This window comes from Psammomys obesus, unplaced genomic scaffold (genome assembly GCF_907164565.1).
Source record: "Psammomys obesus unplaced genomic scaffold, mPsaObe1.curated_primary_1811, whole genome shotgun sequence".
Classification (NCBI taxonomy): domain Eukaryota; kingdom Metazoa; phylum Chordata; class Mammalia; order Rodentia; family Muridae; genus Psammomys; species Psammomys obesus.
In genome coordinates, this window is record NW_026591918.1 from 8,128,425 (window position 1) to 8,153,622 (window position 25,198).

General features: G+C 52.0%; 1 protein-coding gene across 2 annotated transcripts; it reads left to right on the forward strand.

Moving 5' to 3' along the window:
- Positions 1-2,408: 2,408 nt before the first annotated feature.
- On the forward strand, positions 2,409-23,323 carry Tkt (transketolase). 2 transcript variants are annotated; one of them, XM_055612351.1, is made up of 14 exons: positions 2,409-2,615; positions 10,869-10,986; positions 11,589-11,702; positions 11,977-12,074; positions 15,091-15,282; positions 16,707-16,825; positions 17,921-18,114; positions 18,910-19,074; positions 19,625-19,781; positions 19,892-20,022; positions 20,667-20,750; positions 20,842-20,935; positions 21,874-21,996; positions 23,038-23,323. In XM_055612351.1, the coding sequence occupies exons 1-14, from the start codon at positions 2,509-2,511 to the stop codon at positions 23,211-23,213; spliced, it is 1,872 nt and encodes a 623-aa protein (XP_055468326.1). In that variant the 5' UTR covers positions 2,409-2,508; the 3' UTR covers positions 23,214-23,323. The 2 variants fall into 2 exon arrangements, with proteins under 2 accessions (XP_055468326.1, XP_055468327.1); XM_055612352.1 differs by lacking the exon at positions 2,409-2,615 and adding an exon at positions 2,976-3,072.
- Positions 23,324-25,198: the final 1,875 nt, after the last annotated feature.

Genomic DNA, 25,198 nt, shown 5'->3' on the forward strand with positions numbered 1-25,198 from the left:
GTATGTCAGTGTGAGGTTGCTGGATCCTCTGGAACTGGAGTTATGGACAGTTGTGGACTGCCATGTGGGTGTTAGGAATTGAACTCAGGTCCTCTTGAAAGATCCCCAGAGGGTATCTTCCGTCTGAGAGACCCCCTCCCAAGGAACAACAAGGCCATTCGGATGCAAACAGCAAGAGGCTTTTATTTTGATACACGGGTACCCGGGGCAGCAAGGTCATTCGGATGACTTTGCGCACCCCCTAGGTGGGAAGCTGGGGTTTTTATAGGGTTTTAGAGCAGAAGCGGGGGTACAGAAGCGAGAGGCATGGTTACAGGGGGCTGATTGGTACGTTTACATGAGACCACGGTTTGTGTTAAAGTTTGGCAGGGACACCAAGATTCCAGGAACTGGGTGGTCGAAACAGTCATGATGGCTTTTTTTTTTCATTCTCTGGCTCATTCAGTCTTCACCTGTGTCTAACTTGTTCTGTCTTCAACCACTCCCTCTAAAACTCTCCCAGTAAAAACTGCTTCTTCTAGATTCCATTAACTGAACTGCCACAAACTTAACTCCACTTACTGGCTCCCAACTCACTGACTCTACTGAACTGCCTGAACAGAACTGACTAGAACCCAGAGTTCTGCATGCCTGTGTCTCCTGAGTGCTGGGATTAAAGACATGTACCACCACACCAGGACCTAAGCTTTTCTTTACCTGAAACTTGCTCTGTACCAGGCTGGCCTTGAACTCGGAGATCTGCTTGGCTCTGTCTCCTGGGATGAAAGGTGTGTCTGTATTCCAGCCGGATCACACAGACCTAAAGGATCTTTGGATGTGATCTCTTGCCAGAGCAGTCATGTTCTGAATTAAAATTCTTCTGCACCCAATTAATGTGGAACCCTAGAATGAAACAAGATCTTAGAAGCCTGATGGCCAAGTGGAGTTAGGGACATTTTTCACATAGTGGGTGTATAGAAGTTAGCGTCTCTTTCATTACTGTTATCACATGCATGTATGTATATACATTCCTAAATACAACCTACTCCGTCTGTAGAATGTTACTGGTATGTATGTTTTCAAGGTTGACCATTTGGTATTGGGTAACCAATCGGTTTGGTCTTCCTGGGAGTCTTTCAGGATTCCTTAGTTGTCTGTAGATCTTTGTGTAGGGTTGAAAAAGAGCAAGGATGGATATATGGAAGGGCTTGGAGGGAGGAAAGGGAAGGGAGAAATGTTGTAACTATATTATAATCTAAAAAAAAAAAAGAAACCTCAGATGTAAAGAAATGAACATACAGAAATAAAAACATATGCCTTTCTAGCTTATTTTTTCATTACCAAATAGAGTATAATTTTCCACTGTTATAAAGAAAAAGGAGGAGGAAAAGTTGTTAGCATCAGTGCCATTGGACAGGTGGAGAAACGGAGAACTGGGCTAAAAATCGCTGCCCTCGGGGCCATAGGGTTGGTAGGCCCAAAGGGTTCCAAGGTGTGCCTCCTTGACCAACTGGTGAGCAGCCTGATGACAGAGGTGGCACTTGCCAAGGCTCTGATGGTGGAGCATTCTGAGGCCACATCACTCCAGTCCCAGGTCCAGTCCTTGGCAGACAGCCTCTTTGGGCATGGCCAACAGTGGCCAGGAGCTATAACACCACACCACAGTCTGACGGGGAAACGGGCCAGACAGGGCGGGGGAGGGGTGCTCTCTAGCACAGGGCCCATTGTTTCATGACTCTGAGGCTGAGCTCTGTGGAGCCTCTGCCTCTGCCTCTGCCCAGCACCCATTCACAGGCTTGCCTTCACCTCCTCTCTGTAAAATCAGCCTCTTCCTCCGAATCAGTACTGACCCGAACGTTTGTCCTGGATACAACGAGATCCAATGAGAGTGTGATGGCAATGTTTCTGTTACCTCCGCTCCGGGAGGCCTCGTTCCTCCCAGCTCCACCAGGTCTGAGCAGTAGGTGCCCCTGGCCCTACAGACGTAGAGGCAAACCCGGCAAGCTCTCTGAATCCACTGTTGTCGTTAGGCTCTAGCAGTCTGAGACCAGCCTGCTCCTAATAACCTCTCAGTACCATCATTACTGGCAGTGCAGGCTCCTAAAGCCCTAGGCCCTTTGGGGTCTGGGGATAGTTTTTTTGCGGCAGACCCGCTACGAACCAGCCCTGTGACCTTACTCGACCTTGCCAATCAACCTTTTCCTTAGAAAACTGCAGAACTCTGAGCCACGCTTAGAATCTGGGGTTAGTGGCGAAGTTACTCTGTTGCTACCTTCAGTGTGGGTGGTTAATTCCATCAGACGGATGTCGCAGCCCCGGCAGCTTCCAAGTAACCACTAAGTGCGGGGCGGGGCCAGAGGCCACTCGTCGGCCTGGGGTGATCCGGCGCCCCGCCCCGCCCCCACCCCGCCTCCGTGGGCGGGTCCCGGGGAGTCTTAACGCGCCCGCCCGCAGCGCTCGGCCTCCGCCGCTGCCTGTCGCCGCCTGAGCTCTGCGTCCCGGTCCTCTGCGTCCCCGCCCGGCCGCGCCATGGAAGGTTATCACAAGCCGGACCAGCAGAAGCTGCAAGCCCTGAAGGACACGGCCAATCGCCTGCGCATCAGCTCCATCCAGGCCACCACCGCGGCGGGCTCGGGGTGAGCGCGCGCTTCTGGCGGGGCGGGGAGCCGGGTCCCGCGGCCCCCACCCCCCCGGCTCCGTGTCGCGCAGCACCGTGTCGCCACGAGGGCGGCGGCGGGGGCGCGGTCAGATGGCGGCGCTTCCCGCTGCTCCCGGGCGGCCGAGTCCGGCCGCGCGGGCCTCGGACTCGCGAGCGCCTCCAGCCGGCCCGGGCTCCCCGGCTCCGCGGCACCCGGGCGCGCCTGCTGGCTCCGCGGCTGCGCGCCCCATGGCTGCTGGCGGGAGCACCTGGCGCACGTGTGGGCCCAGCCCCGTCCATCCGCCTGTTGGCTCCACTGGCTTGCAGATGGGGAGGCTGAGGTTCCGGCGAGAGCGGGATTCCAGCCCTTGCGCTCTAAGCGGGGAACCTGGGTAGAGCCCACCATTTTGCCGGGGCCCACCCTTCCACGCTGCTCTCCTCGACACTTATTCCTGGTATCTGTGGGTTGGGGTCCTGCGTTGGATCTCGGGGCGCTGCTGAGGACTCCAGCCAGGGTGGGGTGGAGACGTGTCTTGGGCGCAACAACCCGGGCAGGGAAGGCTAGACCAGACCCGAGACAGGCGCTTGGAAGGAGGCTGGGGGAAGGAGGCTGGCAAACCCTGCGGAACGAAGGGGCGAGGCCCACGAGGAAAGGAAAGTCCTGCGGGAACGGTGCTTACACACTGGTTTCAGGAAATTCTGAGGTCTCTGTTGGGCCTGCGGCAGGGAAGATTCAGGAACCCAAAGAAGCTGCGAGCTTAGAACAAAGACCAGGCTTCTGGCCAGTTCCATATCGGACATATTAAAGGAGTGCATTCATCTGGCCTTTTATTTAGCGTGGGTTACTTCTTACCCCTCATGCCTTTAAGACAGGATGTTCTCACGGGGTTTGGACGCGGAGCCCTTTGCCACTGTACTTCCCATGCATACTTTGGACCTGTTATCTTTCTTGGGTTTAGATCGTTGCCTGCAGTTTTGGGTGTTCCCCGTCCAAGTAAAGACTTGAGTTCCTTTCATCACTGCCCTCTCCTTAGCTTAGCACAGAGTAGGTCTTCACATCCTTTATTGCTTGCTGTCCGCTGGCCCCTTACGACTTCCTTCAAGTGTGAAGCGTAGCCAGAGAGGCGGAGCAGTTGACTAACTGGTACCTGAGGACGGCTGAGGGATCTACAAAGCTGGGTGGGCGTGCAGGCCTCACCAGGATCTGGGAGCAGCTAAGTGGGTATTCCTGAGGTGACACAGAAACCTTGGTTTGCGTTCCGATAATCAGTTAACACGTGAAGACACTGAAATGCCGCGTGTGGAGTGATTTGCCCAGATAAGCAGGGCTGCCTGGCGTGGGGCTGGCCTATAAGAAAGCTCTCTTGAACACGTGGGCAACGTGAGGCTGGAGGATGAAGGAGCAGGGCAAAGTCAAGTGTGGCTTAGGGAGAAATTAATCAGCGTTTCCAGCCGTGAAGGGCCTTACTGCCAAAGCAGCGTGGTCTGCAGGGGAAGAGGTTGCATGGAACGGTTACAGTGTAAACACTAGAATTTACATTGTAACCTCAGACATTCGCTGAAGTCTGAATGGATCCAAGTGCAAAATGGAAGAGGGGAGTATACCAAAGACCGTGAATGTGTTTGCTTTCGAGTTCCAGGCTCTATTTCAGATACAGGAAACGTGTTTCTTAGAAGGAAGTAACATTGCTTCTCTACCCCTGTCACAAGAGTGGTTTTGAAATGTGGGTGCATGCATGTACAGAAAGACCTGAGACGGGGGTGTGTTTTGGCTCCTGTGTATCTATTTGGAGACAGACTCACTGCAGTGAGAGGGTTCCATCAAGTGACGGCAGATGCGGTACTGACCCAGTCAGTTGCACACAGCTGAACTGATCACCCAATCAATATGTCCCATCTTCTGGGACAATTTGGTAGAGAAACTTTGGTCCAGCCTTCACGGACTACCCACTGAGGCTGGACATCCTATCAGTTAGGATTCAGGTCGCTGGTTTCAGGATGGCAAGAAGTCCCGACTGGACAGCCTTTCTGTACTGCATCATCGGCCCTTTTGGCACCCTGGCCTCTGGGTGGACAGAACACCCACAGGGCCTTTCTATTGAGGCAGCACCCACAGTGGGCAGGCTGTCCGAGGGGTCATCTTCCACAGGAGGAGGCAGCTGTACTGTAGCAAGGGTCCAGCTCACCCAAGCTTTAACAAAAGGAAGGCCGTTGAAGTCAGTGGCCTTGTCAGAGTGGCCAGGTTGCTGAGGCTGGCTGTAAAGTTCTCAGCCCTCACCTTGCACGGCTGGATTGTATTAGCCACATGGACTCAAGTGCCATCTAGGATGCACCAGAGTCAGGCCTGGTTTAAAGGGAGAGGTTAGTCTGTGTTTTGGGAGGGTAGGACCCACACCTGGCTTGTGAGCACAGGAGACGGGTCTAATCCATCTCTGCTGTGAACAGATCCTACCTTTCTCGGAGCCTCAGTTTCTTCATCTTTAAATAATGGGATCATACAAAGGATGGTTAGTCTTTTTTTCTTTTCATTACTATAACAAGATACATGAGGCAGACAGTCTACAGTGAAAAGCTTTTTGTTATTGTTTTGTTTTCCAAAACAGGTTTCTCTGTGTAGCCCTGGGCTGTCCTAGAACTCACTTTGTAGACCAGATTGGCCTCGAACTCACAGAGATGCTTCTGCTTCCCAAGTGCTGGGATTAAAGGTGTGTGCCACCACTTTGGGACCCTTACCTACCCCCCCCGAAAAGTTTTTTTTTTATTTTGTCTATTTTGATTGGTTTGTTGTTTTGTTTTTTTAGAATTCTTTATGTATGTGAGTGTTTTGCCTGTGTATGTGTACATGTATGCCTAATGCCTGTGAACCTCAGAAGAGGGCACTGGAGTTACAGATGGTTGTGAGCCATCATGTGGGTGCTAGGACCTGCACTTAGGTCCCCCCGACAAGAGTGACCACTACCTTTAACCCCTGAGTCTGCTTTCTAGCCCAAAGAAAAGGCTGTTCGTGTTTTTTGGGTTTTTTTGTTCTTGTTTTGTTTTGTGTTTGGGTTTTTGTTTTGTTTTGTTTTGCTTTTGGTTTGTTGTTGTTTAAACTTACAGTTTTTAAATGGAAGAAGCCCAAATAGCATTTTTGGGTGAGGCTCATGGTGGGAATATGTATGAGAGGAAGAAACAAAACCAAACAGGAAGTCAGAAAGCAAGCAGGACCTCACAAACCACAGTCCCTTCAGAAAGCATGACTCCCATTTACCTGACCCTCCAGGCTTCCACAGTTTACCTCTTCAGTTTACCAAAATGTGTAAATAGCATCCAAACCCTGGCTTTCAAATCAGGTCTGTTAGGAGTGAGGCTCAGGTTTCAGTGAGAGCAGGCCCTGGAGTCCCACCCCTGCTATTGAAGTGGTTGGGATTATCTCCCCGTCCCCAGGTAGGAGCATTCAGGAGCATTCAGATCAAATGTGCAGAGGACCCTCTCAGGGCGCTAGCCCCTTCAAGCAGAATCAGCTTTTTTGAGCAAACAAGGGCTTTCAAGGGCTGGCTTCTCCTTTCAGGCTGCCTCAGGCTGGCTGACTCCTGCCCTTGCCTGGCTCCTACTGAGGCAAGAGACTGAGGCAAGAGCACAGTGGTTGAGATTGCCCCAAGCAGCAGCATTTCTCAATTGAGGGTGAGGACACCTAGCAGCTCGTGAACAACTGGGCTCTTTGCCTGGGTGACCTCTGAATCAGTGGAGCTAACGGCCAGTACTGCCTAAAGCTGGGGACAAGGGCTGGGCACTAGAGGAGGGCTGCTTGCGGTGACCTCGAGGCTTCCTGTGAACCAAGCTGGCCTCTAGACTTGGCCTGGCATCTCCAGAGCCTGGTCCCACAGAATCAGGAGCACTTCTCTTCCGTAGGTGTCCCGCACACCCCTGCCGCTGGGCATCAGGACAGAGCTGGGGGTTTTCATCCACGAATGGGAAGGATGTGATGGCTGAAGGCTGTACAGCTTGTCTGGGAAGTACAGACACCTGAGAACTGCCTCCACCGGGGTTTCCCAGGACTGCCTTCCTCCTTCCACACACAGATCTGCAACAGCTCTGTGGAGGGGGCACTTGGCAGAGTGAAAGGTTTTAAATGTACCAGAGAATGGACTCAGGGCCAGGCAAATACCCTGCCACTGAATTGTATTCTCAGATAGTTCTGGGATTTTTTTTTTAAATCCATATAGTCATCAAAATTAGTAATTTGTCACTTCTAATTTTAGGGCGTTTCCCAGCCTCCAAAAGACCTCTCCTACCCATCTGCGGTTTCTTTCCACATGGGGTCCGATTTCCTGTCTCTGTAAATATAAGTCCTCTGGATATTTTCTCATAATGCAGTTGGACAGAATGAAGTCTTTTGGGTCTGGCTTCTTTCACATGGTATAATATGCAGATTTGTCCATGATTTTTCATGCTTCATTTCTTTTTATAGCTCACTATTCCCTTGTATGTCACAGATTTTGCTTATTCATTCACTAGTTTCCCTTCCCATCTTGCTTTTGGACTAGCCCTGCTGATGGAAGCCACTGGGTCTCTGGACAGGTCACTTGGCTTCTGGGGACCAGCCTCAAAATGAGGAGCACCTTATAATAGTTGTTACTGTTATCACAGATCAACTCTATGATATATATCAGAAGAGGCAAAATTGGGACAAAGATCCGAAGAAATGGTCTGAGGTCCAGGGTCAGGTTTGTTCTGGGTGGGAATCAGATCAATGTTTTAGAGACTTCCATCCGACAGCCTGAATTTATTTAGAAACAAGGTCTTATATAACCCCGTTTGGCCTGGAACTCACTATCTAGAACAAGCTGTCCTTGAACTCATGGGAAACCCTATTGTCGGCAAGTGCTGAGATTGCAGGTGTGTACTACCACACCCAAATTACCAAACAGGGCGGGAGGGAGATAGGTGCATTAAAAACTTTGTGCAAGCATGAGGCCCTGAGATCAGGTCCCCAGCGCACCTGGAATCCCAGCTCTGTTAGGTCCCCAGGGGCTTACTGGCCAGCCTGTCCAGCCAGTTGGTGAGCTGCAGGTTCAATGATAAGATGGGAAGCGATTTCTTTGTCACTTCCTTTATCTCCCATTATCCCAGAAAAACACCCTGAAAGTGCCTTTATTCTGTTGTTTTCTTTATAATGTGTATAAATTACATGTGTATACATTCAGGAACAACATGGTCCTCTCTGTTTTGTCTCTGGTGTGCTCTTTTCTTTTTCACGAGCTGTGTTTGTGAGGTGGCACTGACCTTGGGAAAGGACAGGTAACCCATTGCTACTGCTGTGTAGAACTCCACTGTGTTTCATCTGTCTATTCTGTTGGTGCAGGCAAGGGTTGGTTCCAGATTACTGTTCAATATGGGAACATTCCTGTTTGTTCCTTGGTACATTTGACACGTACGTTTGAACTCCTATGTATGTTCCTGTATATTAGCTGGGTCTTGGAATACGCCTATCTCTGGCACATTCCTATCTCTGGCACATTCGTTCTGTGTGGCTAAGTGGCTCCGGTTTTCTGGGCAAGTTACCTTTCCCCAGAGCTTTTTCTGTTTCAGATCTATTTACGTTCGATAGATCAGAATATTTACCATATACTTGTGCCTTGAGTTCTATTTAAAGCAACAGCATTGGTTTCACATGCACTTAATCCCATCATTTGGGATGCCGAGGCAGGCAGATCTCTGAGTTCAAGGCCAGAGTTCCAGGACAGCCAAAGCCGCACAGAGAAACAAGGATGCTTGTTTGTGATCTGGAGACGACACTGTGTGGGAGAAGGGGGTGCCTGGGAGAAACATTTCTTGGACCTGTCTCCAAACTGCACAGCTCCTGGGCAGACTGCACTGACTGAGATTGCAAATGGCCTCTTTTAACAAGCAGCCAAGTCTACTTGTAATTCCTGTGCAGCACAAAGTAGGTGGAAGGGTAAATACCTCCAGCCCTCATCCCATATCTGCTCAGCCATCTCCAGCGCCATACATAGCACCTGCAGGCATCTGGCTCAGGCAGCCTGGACTGCAGGGGGAGTTCAGTCTTCGAAGCCACAGGCTCCTATGCTCCTGGCTCCACAGCTGTTCTGGGAATTTGGGGCTAAGTGGCCATGTCTCCTCAGCAGCACTTTACAGCAAATGCTCAGTCTTTCGCTCATTTTTCTCTCTTACATGGAGTGACTTGGTGAGTCCTGGCCAGTAAGTGAGTAGTTGAGGGCCCTGAGAGGTTTGGCACCTTGCGCCAATAGCCACTAATGGCAGCTGCCAGTTTGCCTTTGCACTAGCTTTCACGGGGTTCCCCAGGCACCTCTCCACGGCATCCTCATTGATAAAGAAGTGTGGTTCCAGGGAGATGAGTCGTACACCCCACGTGATGCAGCCACTCAGAGGGCACATAGGGTTTTCCTAGTGGGTATGAAGATCTGGTCAGCAGCTGGCCAGATGTGTTTGCAGGTATCCTCTTCGGGGGCCTAGTAAGGAGAGCTTCAGTCCACTTATCAACGTGGGAGACTTCTCCCCCTCCTCTGCGTGAGCCTGGGCATTCCTCTGGCACACGCATCACTGTACCATACCTTTTCTCTGAGAGTCCTTCTTGGTTTTGGCCATGCAAGAGTTTCATGTGTGGTCGATAGGCAGAGGCCCTGCCCCTTTCTTGCATCTCTCTCTGGGCGCTTCCTTCCCCATTGGGGCTTCCTCATAACAGCCACGACATTTTTATTATGGTCATTTTTTTTAAGGTTTCTCTTTAGCTGTGTGTGGGGGTATGTGATTATGAGTGTAGGTGACCAGAGTGTGGAGGCCAGAAGGTGCCAGAATCCCCAGCGCTGGGATTACAAGCAGCTACCAGTGTGGGTGCGGGGATCAGCACTTGGATCTTCTGCAGGAGCAACATGAGCTCTTTTGTTGTTGTTGTTTTTCAAGACAGGATTTCTCTGTGTAGCCTCAGCTGTCCTGGACTCACTTTGTAGACCAGGCTGTCCTCGAACTCACAGAGATCCACCTGCTTGTGCCTGCCAGAGTGCTGGGATTACAGATGGCAGCACCACGCCCACTTGCTGTATGAGCTCTTAACTGCTGAGTTTAGGAATGGGACTGGGCTCAGAGGTGGGAAGGGCAGTTGGTCTGGGGTATTCTGCAGCTGAAGTTGGTGCTGGGAGCAAGGGGTTAGGGTCCCTGTGAGGCAGGCAAGAGTTTCTTGTTTACATGTCCTCACCTCCCTCTTTTCAGGTGTAGTGTCTTTCCCCCATGACCAGGAGTTCGTAGAGATGGTTAAGTATGAGGCTGTTGTGTGTCGAGTGTGGGAACTAAACCAGCATGGGCAGTTCTGGATTCCTTTACTAACGTGCCTACGCTGAGAGCAATTCACACCTAACCTGATGACCCCCAGAGGGGAGGAGGCCGCTGGTGTGACTTCCACCCAGGGTTGCATGTGCCCTTGGGCTTGGTATTGGCATGTCTTAGTGAAGCGTCTCCTACAGCAGCATCAGGGCTGAGCCGAACTGCATGTGGGGAGGCAGACTCCGGGGCAAGCCATGAACTGCAGCCTCTAGGGTAGGACCTGGTTAAGCAAGTGATTCTGTGAGATGTGAACTAATCTGTTCTCAAGGATATAATCCTTGTGCTTTCTAAACCCATTCAGTTATCAAAACAGGATTCTACCACCCCACACCTGGAAGGGCAGGTTCTTGCCTTCACCAGCCCCACCTCTGTGCCAGGCCACAGGCAGAAGGGGTTTTTGCTTTGATAGATAGCCTTTGTGGAAGGTGAGCTTGTGTGTTGCATGGTTCTGAGAGCTAGCTTTCAGAGTGTCCATTCAAAACACAACCAGAAGACTAAAGTCCAATGTTTCAGGGTTCTAAACCTTCCCTTACCCCTCTGCCCATAGCCCCAAGGGACCCAGGTGTAGGCAGGGTGCTCCTCGGAAGCAGGTGGGTTCTGGGCCTTCTCCTTGATCAGTTGTAGTGGTACCAGCCCTCCTCATTAGATCCCCTCTAGGAACTGCTAGGTAGGAATTAAGCTCTACCCTCAAAGTGGGTACTCTCTGGAAGGTGTGGCAGACGCTGGTAGCCACTAGCCACTCATCCAGATCCCGAGCCATCAACAGTAGCCTCCTTGAACCCCATCCATGTTTCTAAGGAGTAGGAGCACATACCTGAGGCATTCCCAGGCCCCTGGCACATGCTAGATGGATGCTGTAGGTTAGTTTAGGGCCACAGTGCTCACGTCTGTCTCCTCCCCTTGGCCACAGCCACCCCACATCATGCTGCAGTGCTGCCGAGATCATGGCTGTCTTATTTTTCCATACCATGCGCTACAAGGCCCTGGATCCCCGAAACCCTCACAACGATCGCTTTGTGCTCTCCAAGGTAAGAGCCCTGCTGCCAGCCACACCTACCTGGGCTGGGGCCTGTGAGGACCCTGGAATGCCGGGGGGGGGGGGGGGAGGGTCTGGAAGGAGACCCACCTGTTCAGTCTAAGCCCTGCCTACCCTTCCCCACCTGCCGGTCCTCCTCCCTCCTTCATGCCTTGTGCAGATCGAAGCCCTCCCTGTCTTCCCTCTTCCGGCAAAAATCAAAGCCACAAACCATACCACAGTTGCCCAAAATCCACCTGTCCTCTGGCTTTGCTCAGCAGCTTCTGGCTTCCCGGGGAAGGCTATGGGGCTCAGAAGCCTGTCCAAGCATGCCCCATGCCAGCAGCAGGGATTAGGGTGGCCGCTGCCTGCTAGAGTTTTGGACTCATCCAGCTGCACAGCTGTGCCCCATGGTGCCTACCCACTTTTGGCTGTGGGAACTTTGGGCTGAAAACCAAGAGTCTGGAGAGGGATGAAAGGAGAGAAGTGGCCTTCGCTGGCTTCATCTGAAATGGATATCCTGGTTGGCCAGCTTAGCCAGGCCCCGGAGCTCCATGTGCAGTGGGCGCGGCGACAGTAGCTCTGCCTCTGACCTCCTTGTGTACCTCCCCACAGGGCCATGCGGCTCCCATCCTATATGCAGTCTGGGCTGAAGCTGGCTTCCTGCCCGAGGCAGAGCTGCTGAACCTGAGGAAGATCAGCTCCGACTTGGATGGGCATCCTGTCCCGGTAAGTTGCCTGACAGAGAGCCTCCTGGACCTCTGCCTCATCTTCCTTTCCTAGGCACAGGGGTAAGGGTGAGGCAGAGGAGCCGACTATGATCGAGAGGGAGAGATTCGGTATGGGAGCACATTGTATTCATGCCAACGCAGGAGTGAATCCCTGAGTGCTGACCAAGAGCCCCGACCCACGGGTGGGTGGTACCACTGAATTCCCAGGTGGGGTGAGTTGGAAACAGCTTTTGGCTGGTCCCTAGAATAACGGTGGCTCTCTTTTGTGACAGAAACAAGCCTTCACAGATGTGGCCACTGGCTCCCTGGGCCAGGGTCTGGGAGCTGCCTGTGGGATGGCATACACGGGCAAATACTTCGACAAAGCCAGGTAACCTGTGTTCCCTGCCCCTGCCCTTGGTGACTCCAAGAGGGGGTCCTCGGTGGCTCACCCTACCCACATTGCCCTGGCTCCTCTTCTTGCCTGTCTGAGGCTAAGTAAAATGAACAAGTGCCATCTTCTGCCCTCGAAGCCCTGAAGATGGTGACGTGGCCAGCACCCTTTTCAAATGGGACAGACTCAGAGGACAGAAGGGAACCACCTAGAGTCTGGCTGTCTGGTCAGGTTTGCTCCCTGAGTATGTGGTGCTGGCACACACCCTCAGTCTAGTGTCAGAGGTCCCTGCCTCCCCATCCCCATGTCTGACAGGGCACCAGGAAGCCTGGCCGGGGCTTCAGGGTCAAGTCGTCTCCTGAGGGCTAGTAAGGAAACTGCATTGGGTGGCTACAGCCTGGTAGGTAGGCTAGCTATACTGGCACCAGCTGGTTTGTAGAACTCTCAGTGCCCTAGGGACAGATTTCAGCCACATGATCTGCTGTGGACAGGTTGTGTTTAGAAGCAGAGTGTACAGGCTGCCAGGAGCCTGACAACCTCCAGTCCACCATGTGGGAGCAAGGCTGAATGCTAGCTTTCACTTGGCTAAGCCCTTTCCAGATGGGAGGGGTGTGCAGATGCAGAAACTAGGGTGAATACTCACTCACATCCTCCGGTCTTGCTTTGAGTGGCCAGAGGGCACATCCCTAGTCTCCAGGTTTCCTGTGGGCAAAGAGCTTCCTAGGAGGGCTGGAGGGGACTGGCCTACAGCCAGAGACATGCCATTTTCCTGAAGACCAACCCCGCAAACGAGTGGCCGCAGCCAGGTCCCTCTGAGGCCAGGTGGCTGCAGGAAGCCTGACTGCCTGCCCACGCCCTGGGGAGCTCCTACTGTTCTAGGAAGTTCCCTGGGGGTAGAGGACTTGGTTCAGTCTCTGAGAGCCCAGAGCTCTCAGGACCCAGCCTTAGTCCAGGGTCACCAGCATCACAGCTTTCGTTACAGTTCCTGGCTGAGCTTTAGGGCTGGCGTAGCTACACCCAGAAATGATTCACTCTGGGGTGTCTCAGGGAATGAGGTATATACTTAAGAACATTCTATCTGGCCTAGAACCAGAGATATGAGTTAATTATTCCCTACAGTTGCTTGAAATAATTCCCTGTGAAAGCTCATTTCCTGACCTCAACATAATAGGACAAGCCAGTGTAGGGAGAAGGGCTTTCGCAGGTTCCCAGAGACTCTGGTGGCTTAGAGCCAGGGCTGGCTGAGGCCTGTGCCCTCGGACAGAACTGGAGGTGGGGGAGGCACACTGACCTGACAGGACACCAAGAGATTATCAGGCCCAGCCAGGCACCCAGACGTTAGCATGCTGATAGAGTCCAAGTGGGCTGCTGGCATTTGCTCTCTGCATGCTCTTTAAAAGTTTTTTGTTTTGTTTTTAAGTACATTTATTTCTCAACAATGATTAAATTAAAAACAAAAGAAGAAAAAAAAAGTTTCTCAGTGTTTTCAAATTCCTGTATGTTACTCTTTGAGATTCAAGGACAATAAATCAGGGTCCCAGGGTTCTCTCTGGACAGACATAAATACAGGTGTTACATTAGGATACCCCTCCCCATCTTTTTGACCCAATAGGGCCAGCCTCGGCTCTGATCTTGAAACACAAGGCTGTGCTGTAACTTGGCTGCATTCTAACTTTCTGGAAGTGGAGTGGGCATGGGACACAGCCATTCCCAACATCATCCCTAGCTCTGGAGATCAAGATCCCTACATGCCTGCCTCTCTGGCTCCTACCATGGACGTCCTTTTGGGGAGCCGCTATGTCAGGCCAGAGCTCCTTTGGGGTGTTTGGGCCCTTGGTAACCTGCAGGGAGAGAAAAGACAGCTTGAGGAAAGCCAAGTTGCAGGATGGCACGTGTCTGAAATGTGGGCCCTCCTGGCCAAGGGTACCAGCGTCCCCACCTAGACAACACCTCCCAAGAGAAGCCCCAGGCAGGGAAACACGAAGGGAGCTCTCTGGCTGGGGCCTGTGAAGTGCTGAGTCATGCAGACGACTCTGGCGGCCTGGCTTTGGGCCGGAGGCAGTGGGAGGGCCTTTTTCAGGAGCAGCTGGAGGGTGTCTGTGGCTTCTGGGAGCCTGGCCAGGCAGAGCCACACAGCTGGACACTAGGCATCGTGTAGGCATTGTGGGAAGGTCTCCCACCCCCTTCCTAACATCTCTTCTGTGTGCCTTTCTACATAGCAAGGAGCTGACAGGCCAGGATACATTCAGATGTGTAACCTCCAGACAAGTCCTTTGATTCATCCAAATGTTTTCTTGTTCTCTGTGGATTTGGGGGCTTCATTAGCTCAGGGCCCAGTAGCAGCCATGGGCAGGCCAATAATGGAGACAGTTATTCTTGGCTGCTGCTACCTCACCTCCAGACCCTCACCTCTCCTGGGGCTAGTGGGTCTCTGAACCAGTCCCCTGCCTCCAGCCCCACCTCTCTTCACCCTACCCTGTCATGGGGCCAACAGAACTGCTGCTGCCTGAGTGATGTATCCTGATTTGATACTTTTACCATGACCCTTACCCTGAGGAGACCACACTTGCCTGTGTTGAGGGGAGAAAGCTCCACTGGAGAAAAGCCCCAGGCAAGTCTTGGGACGTCAAGAGAGCCTGTCTGTGAAGCATCTGGTCCCTATGCTGAGCTGCTGTTCCTGTTCTTCCCCCAGGTGTAAGGAACCTGGTTCCCAAGGTCCCATCAATCAAGTCCATGCTGAGGGGACTTGCCTCTCAAGCCCATTCAGCCATTCTTTCTTGTTTTCCTTTTGTCCCAAAAGCCCCAACTCTGTTTCTTATTGGCCAGATACCCATCATCTCAGCAGCAAATCCTGCAGCTCCTGGCAAGCTTCTGGGGTGGGCTGGCCATTAAGGTCCTCGTGATGCTGCTGACCTTCCCTTGGCTGCATGTCTGCACAATCGGTTTTCTGGGAAGGGTGGTACCCTCTTCCAGAGAAGAGGGACAAATCATCTCTCCTGCCTTCTGTCCACAGCTACCGAGTCTATTGCATGCTGGGAGATGGGGAGGTGTCTGAGGGCTCTGTCTGGGAGGCCATGGCCTTTGCTGGAATTTACAAGCTGGACAACCTCGTTGCCATTTTTGACATCAACCGTCTGGGCCAGAGTGACCCAGCCCCGCTGCAGCACCAGGTGGACATCTACCAGAAACGCTGTGAAGCTTTTGGGTACGTGTGAGGCTGTGGCTGTGGCCTGAGAAGGGCTCTTTTAAAAAGCACGCTTATTTACATGATTACATAGCTTACCATCTAGATATTAATCTAGATGGGAGAGAAGGATGCATAGGTGTGTGTAGGCCCTGTCAGTGAGGCTGGAGGACATGAAGCAAAGGTGAACATGATATGGCTTTTCAACCCCAGCCAGCCTAGAGAGTAGGAACAGGCTTCCTTTCCTAGTGAAAAAGTGTCAGGGTTTCTGAACTTCCTACTTGAGCCTTTAGTGACAGTTGCAAACCTGGGAACGTAGGTGCCAGCCTGAGGGCCCCTCACCTCAGCATTTCCCATCAGCCCCAAAGATAAGATGCTCTGGAGCTGGGGTCTCTGAGGTGCCACAGTGGCTGAGGGGGATGTGGAGGGCAGGGCCACAGGCAGGGAAACAAGCTAGGCTGGAGAAATGCAGGGCTTGAGAGCCCTGGGTGAGGCATCATGGTTGCCTATGTAAGGAATCTATGCCTGGGATTGTTGGTGGGAACATCCGTTGAGGTTGTCTTGACCGTACAAAGGGAGAAGATAGGGGTTAGGGATATTCTTTCTGTTGAGTAGATAAGGAAATAGCCACAGGGTGCCTTCAAGATCATAGTCTGGGAACTTGATTTAACTCCCTAATGTCTGTGTCTGTAATTTGTACCTGTGGCCAGATTCCTTGAATCCTCACACAACTTGCTTTGTGAGCGTGTGTGTGTGTGTGTGTGTGTGTGTGTGTGTGTGTGTGTGTGTGTGTTTTGTGTTTTGCTGAAGATGGAAGTGGGGCCTCATATGTGTTTGGAAAGCACTAATAGTCAATGTGCTACTTCTTTGGTCTACTTCCATCTTTATTAATATGCCCAAAGAAGCAGTGGTGAGGTCATAACTCAGTGGTAAAGCCCTTGCCTGATATGTACAGGGTCCTGGCTTCAGTCCCTAACATGGGTGGGATGTCTGGGTCCACAGACCTGCACCAATTCCTTGACAGATATTAGATAACATACGATTCAGTGGTTTCAGCATCTGTGGTCAGGTGTATCCTCCAAACGAACACTGAGCCAAACGTTTTATGAATCTAATAACAAATGGGTTCTAAACCCAGTGTATTGTCTGCAAAACAGCTCTCAGGAGGAAATGAGTGGATTAGGATGAAAGAGGCAGGGCATGAGCTAAGCTCTGAACTTATTTGGAAGGAAGGAAATTAAAACTAACCAAAGGAAGTCAAGTAAAGTAGGGAAAGCAAGCCAGTGCAGATTGGAAACAGCAGCGTCTTAGACTTGGCAGCTGGAGTTCAGCATGGGATGGATGGCATGCAGGCTCCCTAATGCTGGACCACATCTTTCCCTGAGGGCTTCTCAGGGTATTCCAGCACCTGGCTGCCCCTCACCCTGTGCTACCTCTGTCCCCAGCTGGCACACCATCATCGTGGATGGACACAGCGTGGAGGAGCTGTGCAAGGCCTTTGGTCAGGCCAAGCACCAACCAACAGCCATCATCGCCAAGACCTACAAGGGCCGTGGGATCACAGGTCTGTGTGTGAGCTTCCCCACCCCCACAGTGACCCTTGTGCCTGGAAAAATGCCTACCCTTGGCTGTTCCCTAAAGTGACTGGTCTCAACTGAGCCATATGAACAGGCAGAAGGTTTCCTGACTAAAAGCCTCTCCATACCCTACCTTGGTGTAGAGTGTCACTGAATGGAGTGTCTCGGCCAGCTCCAGCCGTATGTCCTGGGTGGCAGAATAGCATTGTATAGCCCAGGAGCCCCTGGGAAGACCTGAATTTTCCCCCAAGGAAGCAGTGCAATGGAGTAGTGCGTGGCAGAGGCCCTCACCAGTCCCTAGACGGAGGTTCTCTGCTTGAGAGTGACATCTGGCAACACCAGGGGGTGAACTCTAGATTCGCAAGGCCTCATTTAACCCCCTCTTTTTTTTAAAGATGGAAAAATCAGGCTATAAGTGATCAGAGACAAAAGAAAATTCACCCCAGTTCAAGTGGTTGTAAAAAAAAAAAAAAAAGACAGAAAGTAGGCTCAGGAATGTATGGTGCCTGTACCCCAGCTCGTGGGTGGTGGAGGCAGAAGAGAGCAAGATGACCCTCAGCTCCCTAATGAGTTTTAGGACACCCTGGGTTACCTGAGACTGTGTCTCAAAAAGGAGAAAAGGGCAAGGAAGATGGTGTGGGGGGTGAGGGTGCCTGCTGCCACACCTGATGATCTCCTTGGGCCACAGTGACCTAAGGTGACCTCAAAGGGTTTTAAGCCCCAACATGTCAGATAAACGTGGAAATACTTTCTCTCCCTTTTGGTCTTCAGCCTCACCTTCTAGCATAGCTTCCTCCCAGCTCCTCCAAAAACTGAATCTGAGTTCTCCAGCAGACTTTTCTGCATGGGCTGTAGAGACTGGGGGCCTGCAGGGACAGTGAGACAAAGGGGACACATCTGCCCACACATAGTTCCTGTCCCATTCGTCTGAGCCATTTCCCTGAGTGGTCAGCCTGGAGGAGTCTGTGAACCTCCTTTTCTGTCCCTAATGGCGCCTGGTTCTTGTCTGTGAGCTACCAGGGTGATTTTCCTCTGGGCATTTTTGTCTGACCTTCTGTCTTTTTCTCTTATCATATCTACAGGGATTGAGGACAAGGAGTCGTGGCATGGGAAGCCCCTCCCCAAAAACATGGCTGATCAGATTATCCAGGAGATTTACAGCCAGGTTCAGAGCAAAAAGAAGATCCTGGCCACTCCCCCTCAGGAGGATGCCCCTTCAGTAGACATTGCCAACATCCGCATGCCCACCCCACCCAGCTACAAAGTCGGGGACAAGGTACTTCTGTGAACTGGCTGGAACTGGGGGGCGGGGGGGCTGCTTCTTTGGCTTCCCAAGGTCTACTAGGCCAAGATGTGGCTTCTGGGGGGCAGAGAAGGTGAGTCTGGGCTCTCTGTCTGCTCCCCAAATGGGGAGTTATATGCTAGAGAGGCCAGGGTACACAGTAAGCTTCTAGTTGAAGCGTGTGCGGAGTTCAAAGCCGCCTCAAGGACTGGCAAAGCTAGGCAGAGCTGTGTTGACCTGAAGCCTTTCCCTGAGTCAACCAGTCGGTGTGGCCTGCATCCGAGTCTTGTGGCTCCCAGGCCCTTGCCTTCCCTTGTGTTGTTGGCAGTTCCAGGTGTTACTGGGCTTATTTTCTCTCTCCCTTTGTGTGTGTGTGTGTGTGTGTGTGTGTGTGTGTGTGTGTGTGTGTGTTGTTTTCAGTTTCTTGACACCAAGTTTCACTGTAGCCCAAGCTGGCCTCAAGTTCAATATACTCTTGCTTTGATTCCCTAATGCTGCTGGGGTTACAAGTATGTGCTCCGACCATGCCCTACCTCTGCTCTCATTTTCATTGTCCCTCAGAAGCTTAAAAGTCTCCGGGAGTAGCCAGGCACAGTGGTGCATGCCTGTAATCCTAGTACGCTGGGAGGAAGTGTGAAGTGAGTCCAGGATAGTCAGGTCTGCACAGAGAAACCTTGTCTCAAAGAGCCAAAATAAATAAATAAAGAAGTCCGCAGGAGTCAGACAAGACCCCAGGCCTGAGCCCTGCACATGCCTCAGTGGTACTCAGGGCCTTTTTCCCCCCCATAGATAGCTACCAGGAAGGCCTATGGACAGGCCCTCGCCAAGCTGGGCCATGCCAGTGACCGCATCATCGCCCTGGACGGGGACACCAAAAATTCCACCTTCTCAGAGATCTTCAAAAAGGAGCACCCAGACCGTTTCATTGAGTGCTACATTGCCGAGCAAAACATGGTGAGTTCTAGGGTAGGCTGGGGGGCACAGCCAGCCACAGCTGCAGGACCGCCATGATGGGGTAGCAGCAAGCTGAAGCCATCTTCTTCCCTTGGGCAGCCGTATTGGCAGCACCATCGTATTGGCAGTGCCCGGTGCCGCCTTGGGTATAGAACCTTCTCTTTTTTTTTTTTTTTTTTTTTTTTTTAAGATGGGTTCTCTTGTAACCCAGCATGCTTTAGATTTCAGTATGTAGCTAAGGCTAGCTTGAATCTTTGATCCCACTATACCCAGGGTGCTGGGGTTACAGACTGCCACCATACCTGGTGTCAAAGGGAAATGATTTTTTTTTTTCTGTTCTGTTTTTGGGGGAAATAATTTTAAGAGATTTAAAATGATTATTTCAAGTCAAAGGAGTTTGGGGTTGGGAAACAGATTTGAGAGTCCACAGGTACACCGGCGCCCCTCGTGAGTTAGCATGTTAGCTCACAGGCTCTTCCACTCCCCAGCGTGTTTTTGGGTGTTCTGGGCTCCCTGCTCCTTCAGGCTGACCTGCCCCTCCCGTCCTCAGGTGAGCATTGCTGTCGGCTGTGCCACACGTAACAGGACAGTGCCCTTCTGCAGCACTTTCGCAGCCTTCTTTACTCGGGCCTTCGACCAGATCCGCATGGCAGCCATCTCCGAGAGCAACATCAACCTCTGTGGCTCGCACTGTGGCGTGTCCATTGGTGAGTTTAGACGGGGTGCCAGCACCAACACCTTCCTTGCCTTAGAACAGAGGATGTGGGAGGACATGGGAGCCTGGGTGCCGATCACCAGCTTCTTTCCAATGCTGCAGGGGAAGATGGACCCTCTCAGATGGCCCTGGAAGACCTGGCTATGTTCCGGTCAATCCCCATGTCTACAGTCTTTTACCCAAGTGATGGAGTAGCAACAGAGAAGGCGGTGGAATTAGCAGCCAATACCAAGGTTAGTCATGTGGCTGCTCTTTTTGAAGCTAGCTCTTCCATAGAGGAGGAAGAAGAGGAAGCCAGCACAGGCAAAGCTGGTCACTGACTATCCCAAGAGGCATTTCCAGACCTTGTGCCTGGTGTTTGTAATGGCTTACACGAGACAGGGAAAAAGGTATGTTTTTATTCTATTCTTAATGTATGTGTCATGGCAGACATGGCCAGTTGCTCAGCACACTGCCATTTGACCACTGAAGACGTCTGCCCTCCTTGAGTTGAAGAACAGATCAAGAACTGCCCTGCCACAGACCGCATAGAAACCATATAGGGTTTCCTGCTTATCGCCTGAGAGCAGGGGCCAGCCCTACTGAGGCATTCTGGGGAATAGCCCCACAGAGAGGCCAGGCTAGTGTGTGTTCTAGAAGTTGTTTCCAGTCTGAGTTAGCCAAGCTGTGGATGCTTCAGATATGTTCAGAGGTGCCAGCTACAAGGTGAGGCGCAAACCCTCCCTGCTGTGGTGGCCAGGACACAGCGACTGGGCCCAGTTTCTAGTTGACTGATAGCTGGAAGAGACTTGTATCCAGGAAGAGTGGCCCTCTAGAAAACTCCACCCTCCAAGGCCTAAGAGTGACCTCTTTCTCAGTTTATCTGTTCCATTCTCAGGGCATCTGCTTCATCCGGACCAGCCGGCCAGAAAATGCCATCATCTACAGCAACAATGAGGATTTCCAGGTTGGCCAAGCCAAGGTCAGTGCCCTTCATGCCACACACCCTGCCTCTGCGCCCACCACCAGACCCCACCCTAGTCCCTGATTCTCACTGTCCCCACGTGCCCCAGGTGGTTCTGAAGAGCAAGGATGACCAGGTGACAGTGATCGGGGCCGGAGTCACTTTGCATGAAGCCTTGGCTGCTGCAGAGATGCTGAAGAAAGGTAAGGGGAAGGGGGCAGGGGCGGGGGAGTCACAGCCTGAGCGCCGCCTATAGAATCTCTAGCTAAGTGCTGATGATAGTGACTGAAGCCACCCTTTGAGCCATGATGCCATGTCCGGGAAGATACACAGTTCCAGGAGTTGTGATGAGAGTCCCTACCCTATGACCCCAGTGTATCAGATCAGAGGCCTTGGAATCTGCCAGTGAATCATAGAAATCATAGCTCAGCTGGGCACTAGTTAGATGAATTATTTGCCATCGTTGTGACTCGGTTTCCCCCTCTGTAAACTGGTACTTAACTTTTATGGCCCTCCTGAGGGCTTAGGTGTCAGTTGGCATTAATACTATTATAAGTATAATGTTAGCTAAAGCTAATGTAGGGACGGACGTTTAGTCTCCTCTCAATATGATCACCAGACGTGCCATATCTCAAGCTGTGAGCACCAGGAAGCAAAGGGTAATAGCTTGGTTATGTGCAATGTGGCGGCGAACAGGACTGAGGCTTTAGCAAGACAGGCTTGAGAGGTTGAGAAAGCCTTGCCCAGGCAGGGCATCCAGGCAGCTGGTGTAGTGAGCTCCTAGCTGTTCTTCTGAGAAGGTCACTGGCTACAGATCTTCTCCCCATCACCCCATACACCTTCACCTTAGATCAGACATCTGAAGCCCTCTATTTATCTTCAAAAGCATAGGCAGATAAGAGCCCCGTCCTTCCACTCTGTCCTTGAAGGGGCCACAGGGCACACAACTGACCACAATCTCTCCCAGAGGTGATTGGCAAGCAAAGGTTCACAGTGAGAACCGGTGGACAGACAGTCTTCCAAAGAACAGTTCTTCCTAGGCCCAAGGCATCCCATTCAGGAGGAGGGGTCATTGAAGTTCTGTCACGGGGGAAAGCACAGCACCTCATCTGTCTTACCATGCCCTCTTCTTCCCTCGCAGAGAAGATCCCCATCCGGGTGCTGGACCCCTTCACCATCAAGCCCCTGGACAGAAAGCTCATTCTTGACAGCGCCCGAGCAACCAAAGGCAGGATCCTCACGGTGGAGGATCACTACTATGAAGGTAACGGGCCAGACTGGGTAGGGAAGGCTAGAGAGCGTGGCAGGGACCAGGGAGCCAAGGGTAGGCGTGACTTTGAATTCCTCTGAGGACAGCCTGCCTTTGCCATGTAGAGCACTGGCAGCGGTTTGTGGGGCTGAGCCAGCCAGCAGCTGTGACTTAGCTGGGTCTCTAAGCCAAAGCCTAAAGCCTCAGAGAAGGCCAAGTCTCAGCTGTAGTGGTTGATTTAGGGCTCTGGGTTTTCTGGCTACAGCTGAACTCCTAGGACTCGGGTAAAGGAGGTAAGAAGACTGGACAGAAGCAAATAGGTAAAGCAGTGCTGTCCTTTTAGTCCTTAACAAGCATCTTCTCCAAGCACACACTTCTTTCTTACAAAAGCCCCCAAGAAAGAGATGAACTTAGACTGCTAGGTCAAGTGTACAACTTGTGGGAGTCAAGCTGACCTCTGCCCGCACCACATATGTGTGCACATGTACATTAAATGAGAAAGAGATGTTTAGACTATTAAAGGAGCTGGGAAAGGAGCAGTCTTCTAGAGGACCTTTGTTCAGTCCCTAGCAGCAGCTCATAACCATCTGTAACTCCCAGCATCCTCTTCTGGCCTCTGAGGGCACGGGAGCATGCATGTAGTTCACAGACATGCAGGCAAAACACTCATACACATTTTAAAATTTTATCACATAAAGCTAAATGTCATGGCAACGTCCCTTTAAATCCCAGCACTCAGAAGGCAGAGATGGGTGACTGAATTCAAGGCCACTTTGATCTACATAGGGAGTTCTGGGTGTAGGGCTGAGTTGGTAGAGTCTTTGGCTAGTGTGCATGAAACCGTGGGTTCAGTCCCTGGCACTACATAAAATCGGGCAGGCGGCTTATGCTTGTAATCCCAACACTGGAGGTAGAATTGAAAGATTCAGACGTTCAAGGTCAGGCTAGACTCTATGGTTAGCTTGAGGAAATCCTCTGATGGCAAGCGGGGTAGTGCATGTGAGATCTTCGCCGTCTCTGGCCCAGGGATAAGACCTCTGACTTTCCTTTGCTCAGGTGGCATAGGTGAAGCAGTGTCTGCCGCCGTGGTGGGTGAGCCTGGAGTCACCGTCACGCGCCTGGCTGTTGGCCAGGTACCACGAAGTGGGAAACCAGCGGAGCTGCTGAAGCTGTTTGGTATTGACAAGGATGCCATCGTGCAGGCTGTGAAGGGCCTTGTCACCAAGGGCTAGGGAGGCCATGGGGTGCCGGGTGGGAGAGCTACACATTCCTGGGAGGGTCTGGCAAGGTGCTTAAAGGTCTATTAAGAGGAGAGGTAAATATATGTTTTGAGAAAAATTAATCGTGAGACTTTTCTCTTTGATGTGAACATATCAATGCCAAGTGTGGGAAGAAGAATCAGGGGAAGACATCCTGGGGTCGGGATCTGGGTGTCCTCAGGAGGCCCCTTCCCTAGTCCAGCCTCCACAAAGCCACAGATGCTCCCTCCCAGCCACAGCCAGGGGCCACACACTCCACCCTGCCTTTAGCTAGACTAGGGTCAAGCCCCTCCCCTCACCAGTGTGCTCCAAAGGAGGCTGTGGGCTTCCCTCCTCGCTTAGAAGCTTTCCTGGATCCTTTGTAGCCTCCTCATGTCCCCCAAGGCCCCGCCACTCTATTGTCAGAGCTTGGAGTAGATTCATTTGTTTTGTCTTCATCCTTTTGGGGTGTCCGTGGTAAGCTCCCCAGAAAATCCTCAGCTCCTCTAATGAGGAGGAGGCACATACGGGGAGCTGTGCCCCTTGAGTCTACAAACCGATCAACTGGTGAGCTGCTTGGCAGACCTGGCTGTGCCAGGGACTGTGTGGCACCAACCCCAGAAACAGGGAAGGTAGGTCTCAGGGGTATGACTAGGACTGCTCAGTGGGTGATGGGGCTTAGGGCAAGGGCTGGGAGGCTTTGAGCTCCACATGTCAGGGAATCTCTCTCAGAGAGAAAAGGAGACAAGCCATCTCCTTGTCTGGGACAACTGAGGGATAGGGGTTACTTCTCAGCCAAGAGTTTGGAGTCATGGCGTAATTACAGTGTTTTCTTATGTAGTCCATAACAACAAAAACAGTAAAGCACAAAACCAGGGGTCTGGGATAGTTGGTCACCACCTGGTGGTCATCTGTGGCACTACAATGCACACTCCACATAGGAATCTGAGGAAGACCAGGCGAGGCTGTTTGCTGAGCTAAGACGTGCCACTTGGCCCAGTATGGAAAGCAAAGGACTGCAACTTGATTTTTTGTGACTACCTTTTTTGTCCCTGTGGCTTTCTTAAAGGAGAAGCTATGCAGTCAGTCTTAAGTAGAGGTCCTTGTCCTGCGGGATGATGGGAGCAGCCTGCAGCTTTGTGCCCTTGTGTGTCATCAAAGTTGCTGCATTCTTTAGAGGTTACAGGCCCATAAAAGGATGCCAGATGGGCCAAGTACACCCATTTTGAGCCTCCACCTGCTAGTTGTCTATAGGCCCAAGGATTTTCAAAGCAGAGGAGTGAGAACCAGAGGTGGGAGGGCTTGAGTTTCTGCAGTGCTCTGAGTATTTCGCAGGTACCTGGGCAGTTTGAGCGGAATTGTACATAGATGGCTTCAAGGAGCAGGTGGGTTGGCTGGACCACTTACTGGCTTGCATGAGGCTCTGGATTCAGTCCCTAGCCCGCCAAGCTCGGGGTCGGGGGAAACATGAATTCCAGAGCAGGGATGAGAGGTTGCTTCCCTCACCTTCAGGCTGCCCGGCCTCGCCAAGGCCAACACTCTCCAGGGAAATAGTAAGAGCTTGAGCAGGACCCAGCTGCCCAAGGAGTGAGCAGGCTAGAGGATCTCCCAAGGCCTGGTGCTCAGTCACCTAAACTCAAAGACTCAGGAAACTAACCTTTAGGACCCAGGAGCTTGAGGCGTGTATGAAGCTGCTTTGGGTTTTTGTTTTTCTGAGGATTCCAGAGTGTGCTGGAATTCCAAATACCTATCCTTGAGAACCTGAAGAACCCTTCACTCCTCCCTCAGCCTGTGGGGAGGGTGAGAAGGTTAGGCAGAACGTCTGAGGCATCCTTGGAGCTCCTGGGCCTGGTGAGGGCCACGGCTTCAGGCTGCACGGAGGCCACAGGTCTGACTCCCTATGACCGTGAGAGCCTCCTGCACCTGGCAGAAGGGAGCTCACACCACCACATGGCCAGGCAATGTGACATGGCAACAGG

What these genes read in the sequence shown, in the direction of transcription:
- Tkt (XM_055612351.1), top strand. Translation starts at nt 2,509, where the DNA reads ATGGAAGGTTATCACAAGCCGGACCAGCAGAAGCTGCAAGCCCTGAAG. An exon ending in TGGATGGGCATCCTGTCCCG is followed by an intron (nt 11,703 to 11,976) that starts GTAAGTTGCCTG and finishes CTTTTGTGACAG; the next exon opens with AAACAAGCCTTCACAGATGT. An exon ending in AAATACTTCGACAAAGCCAG is followed by an intron (nt 12,075 to 15,090) that starts GTAACCTGTGTT and finishes TTCTGTCCACAG; the next exon opens with CTACCGAGTCTATTGCATGC.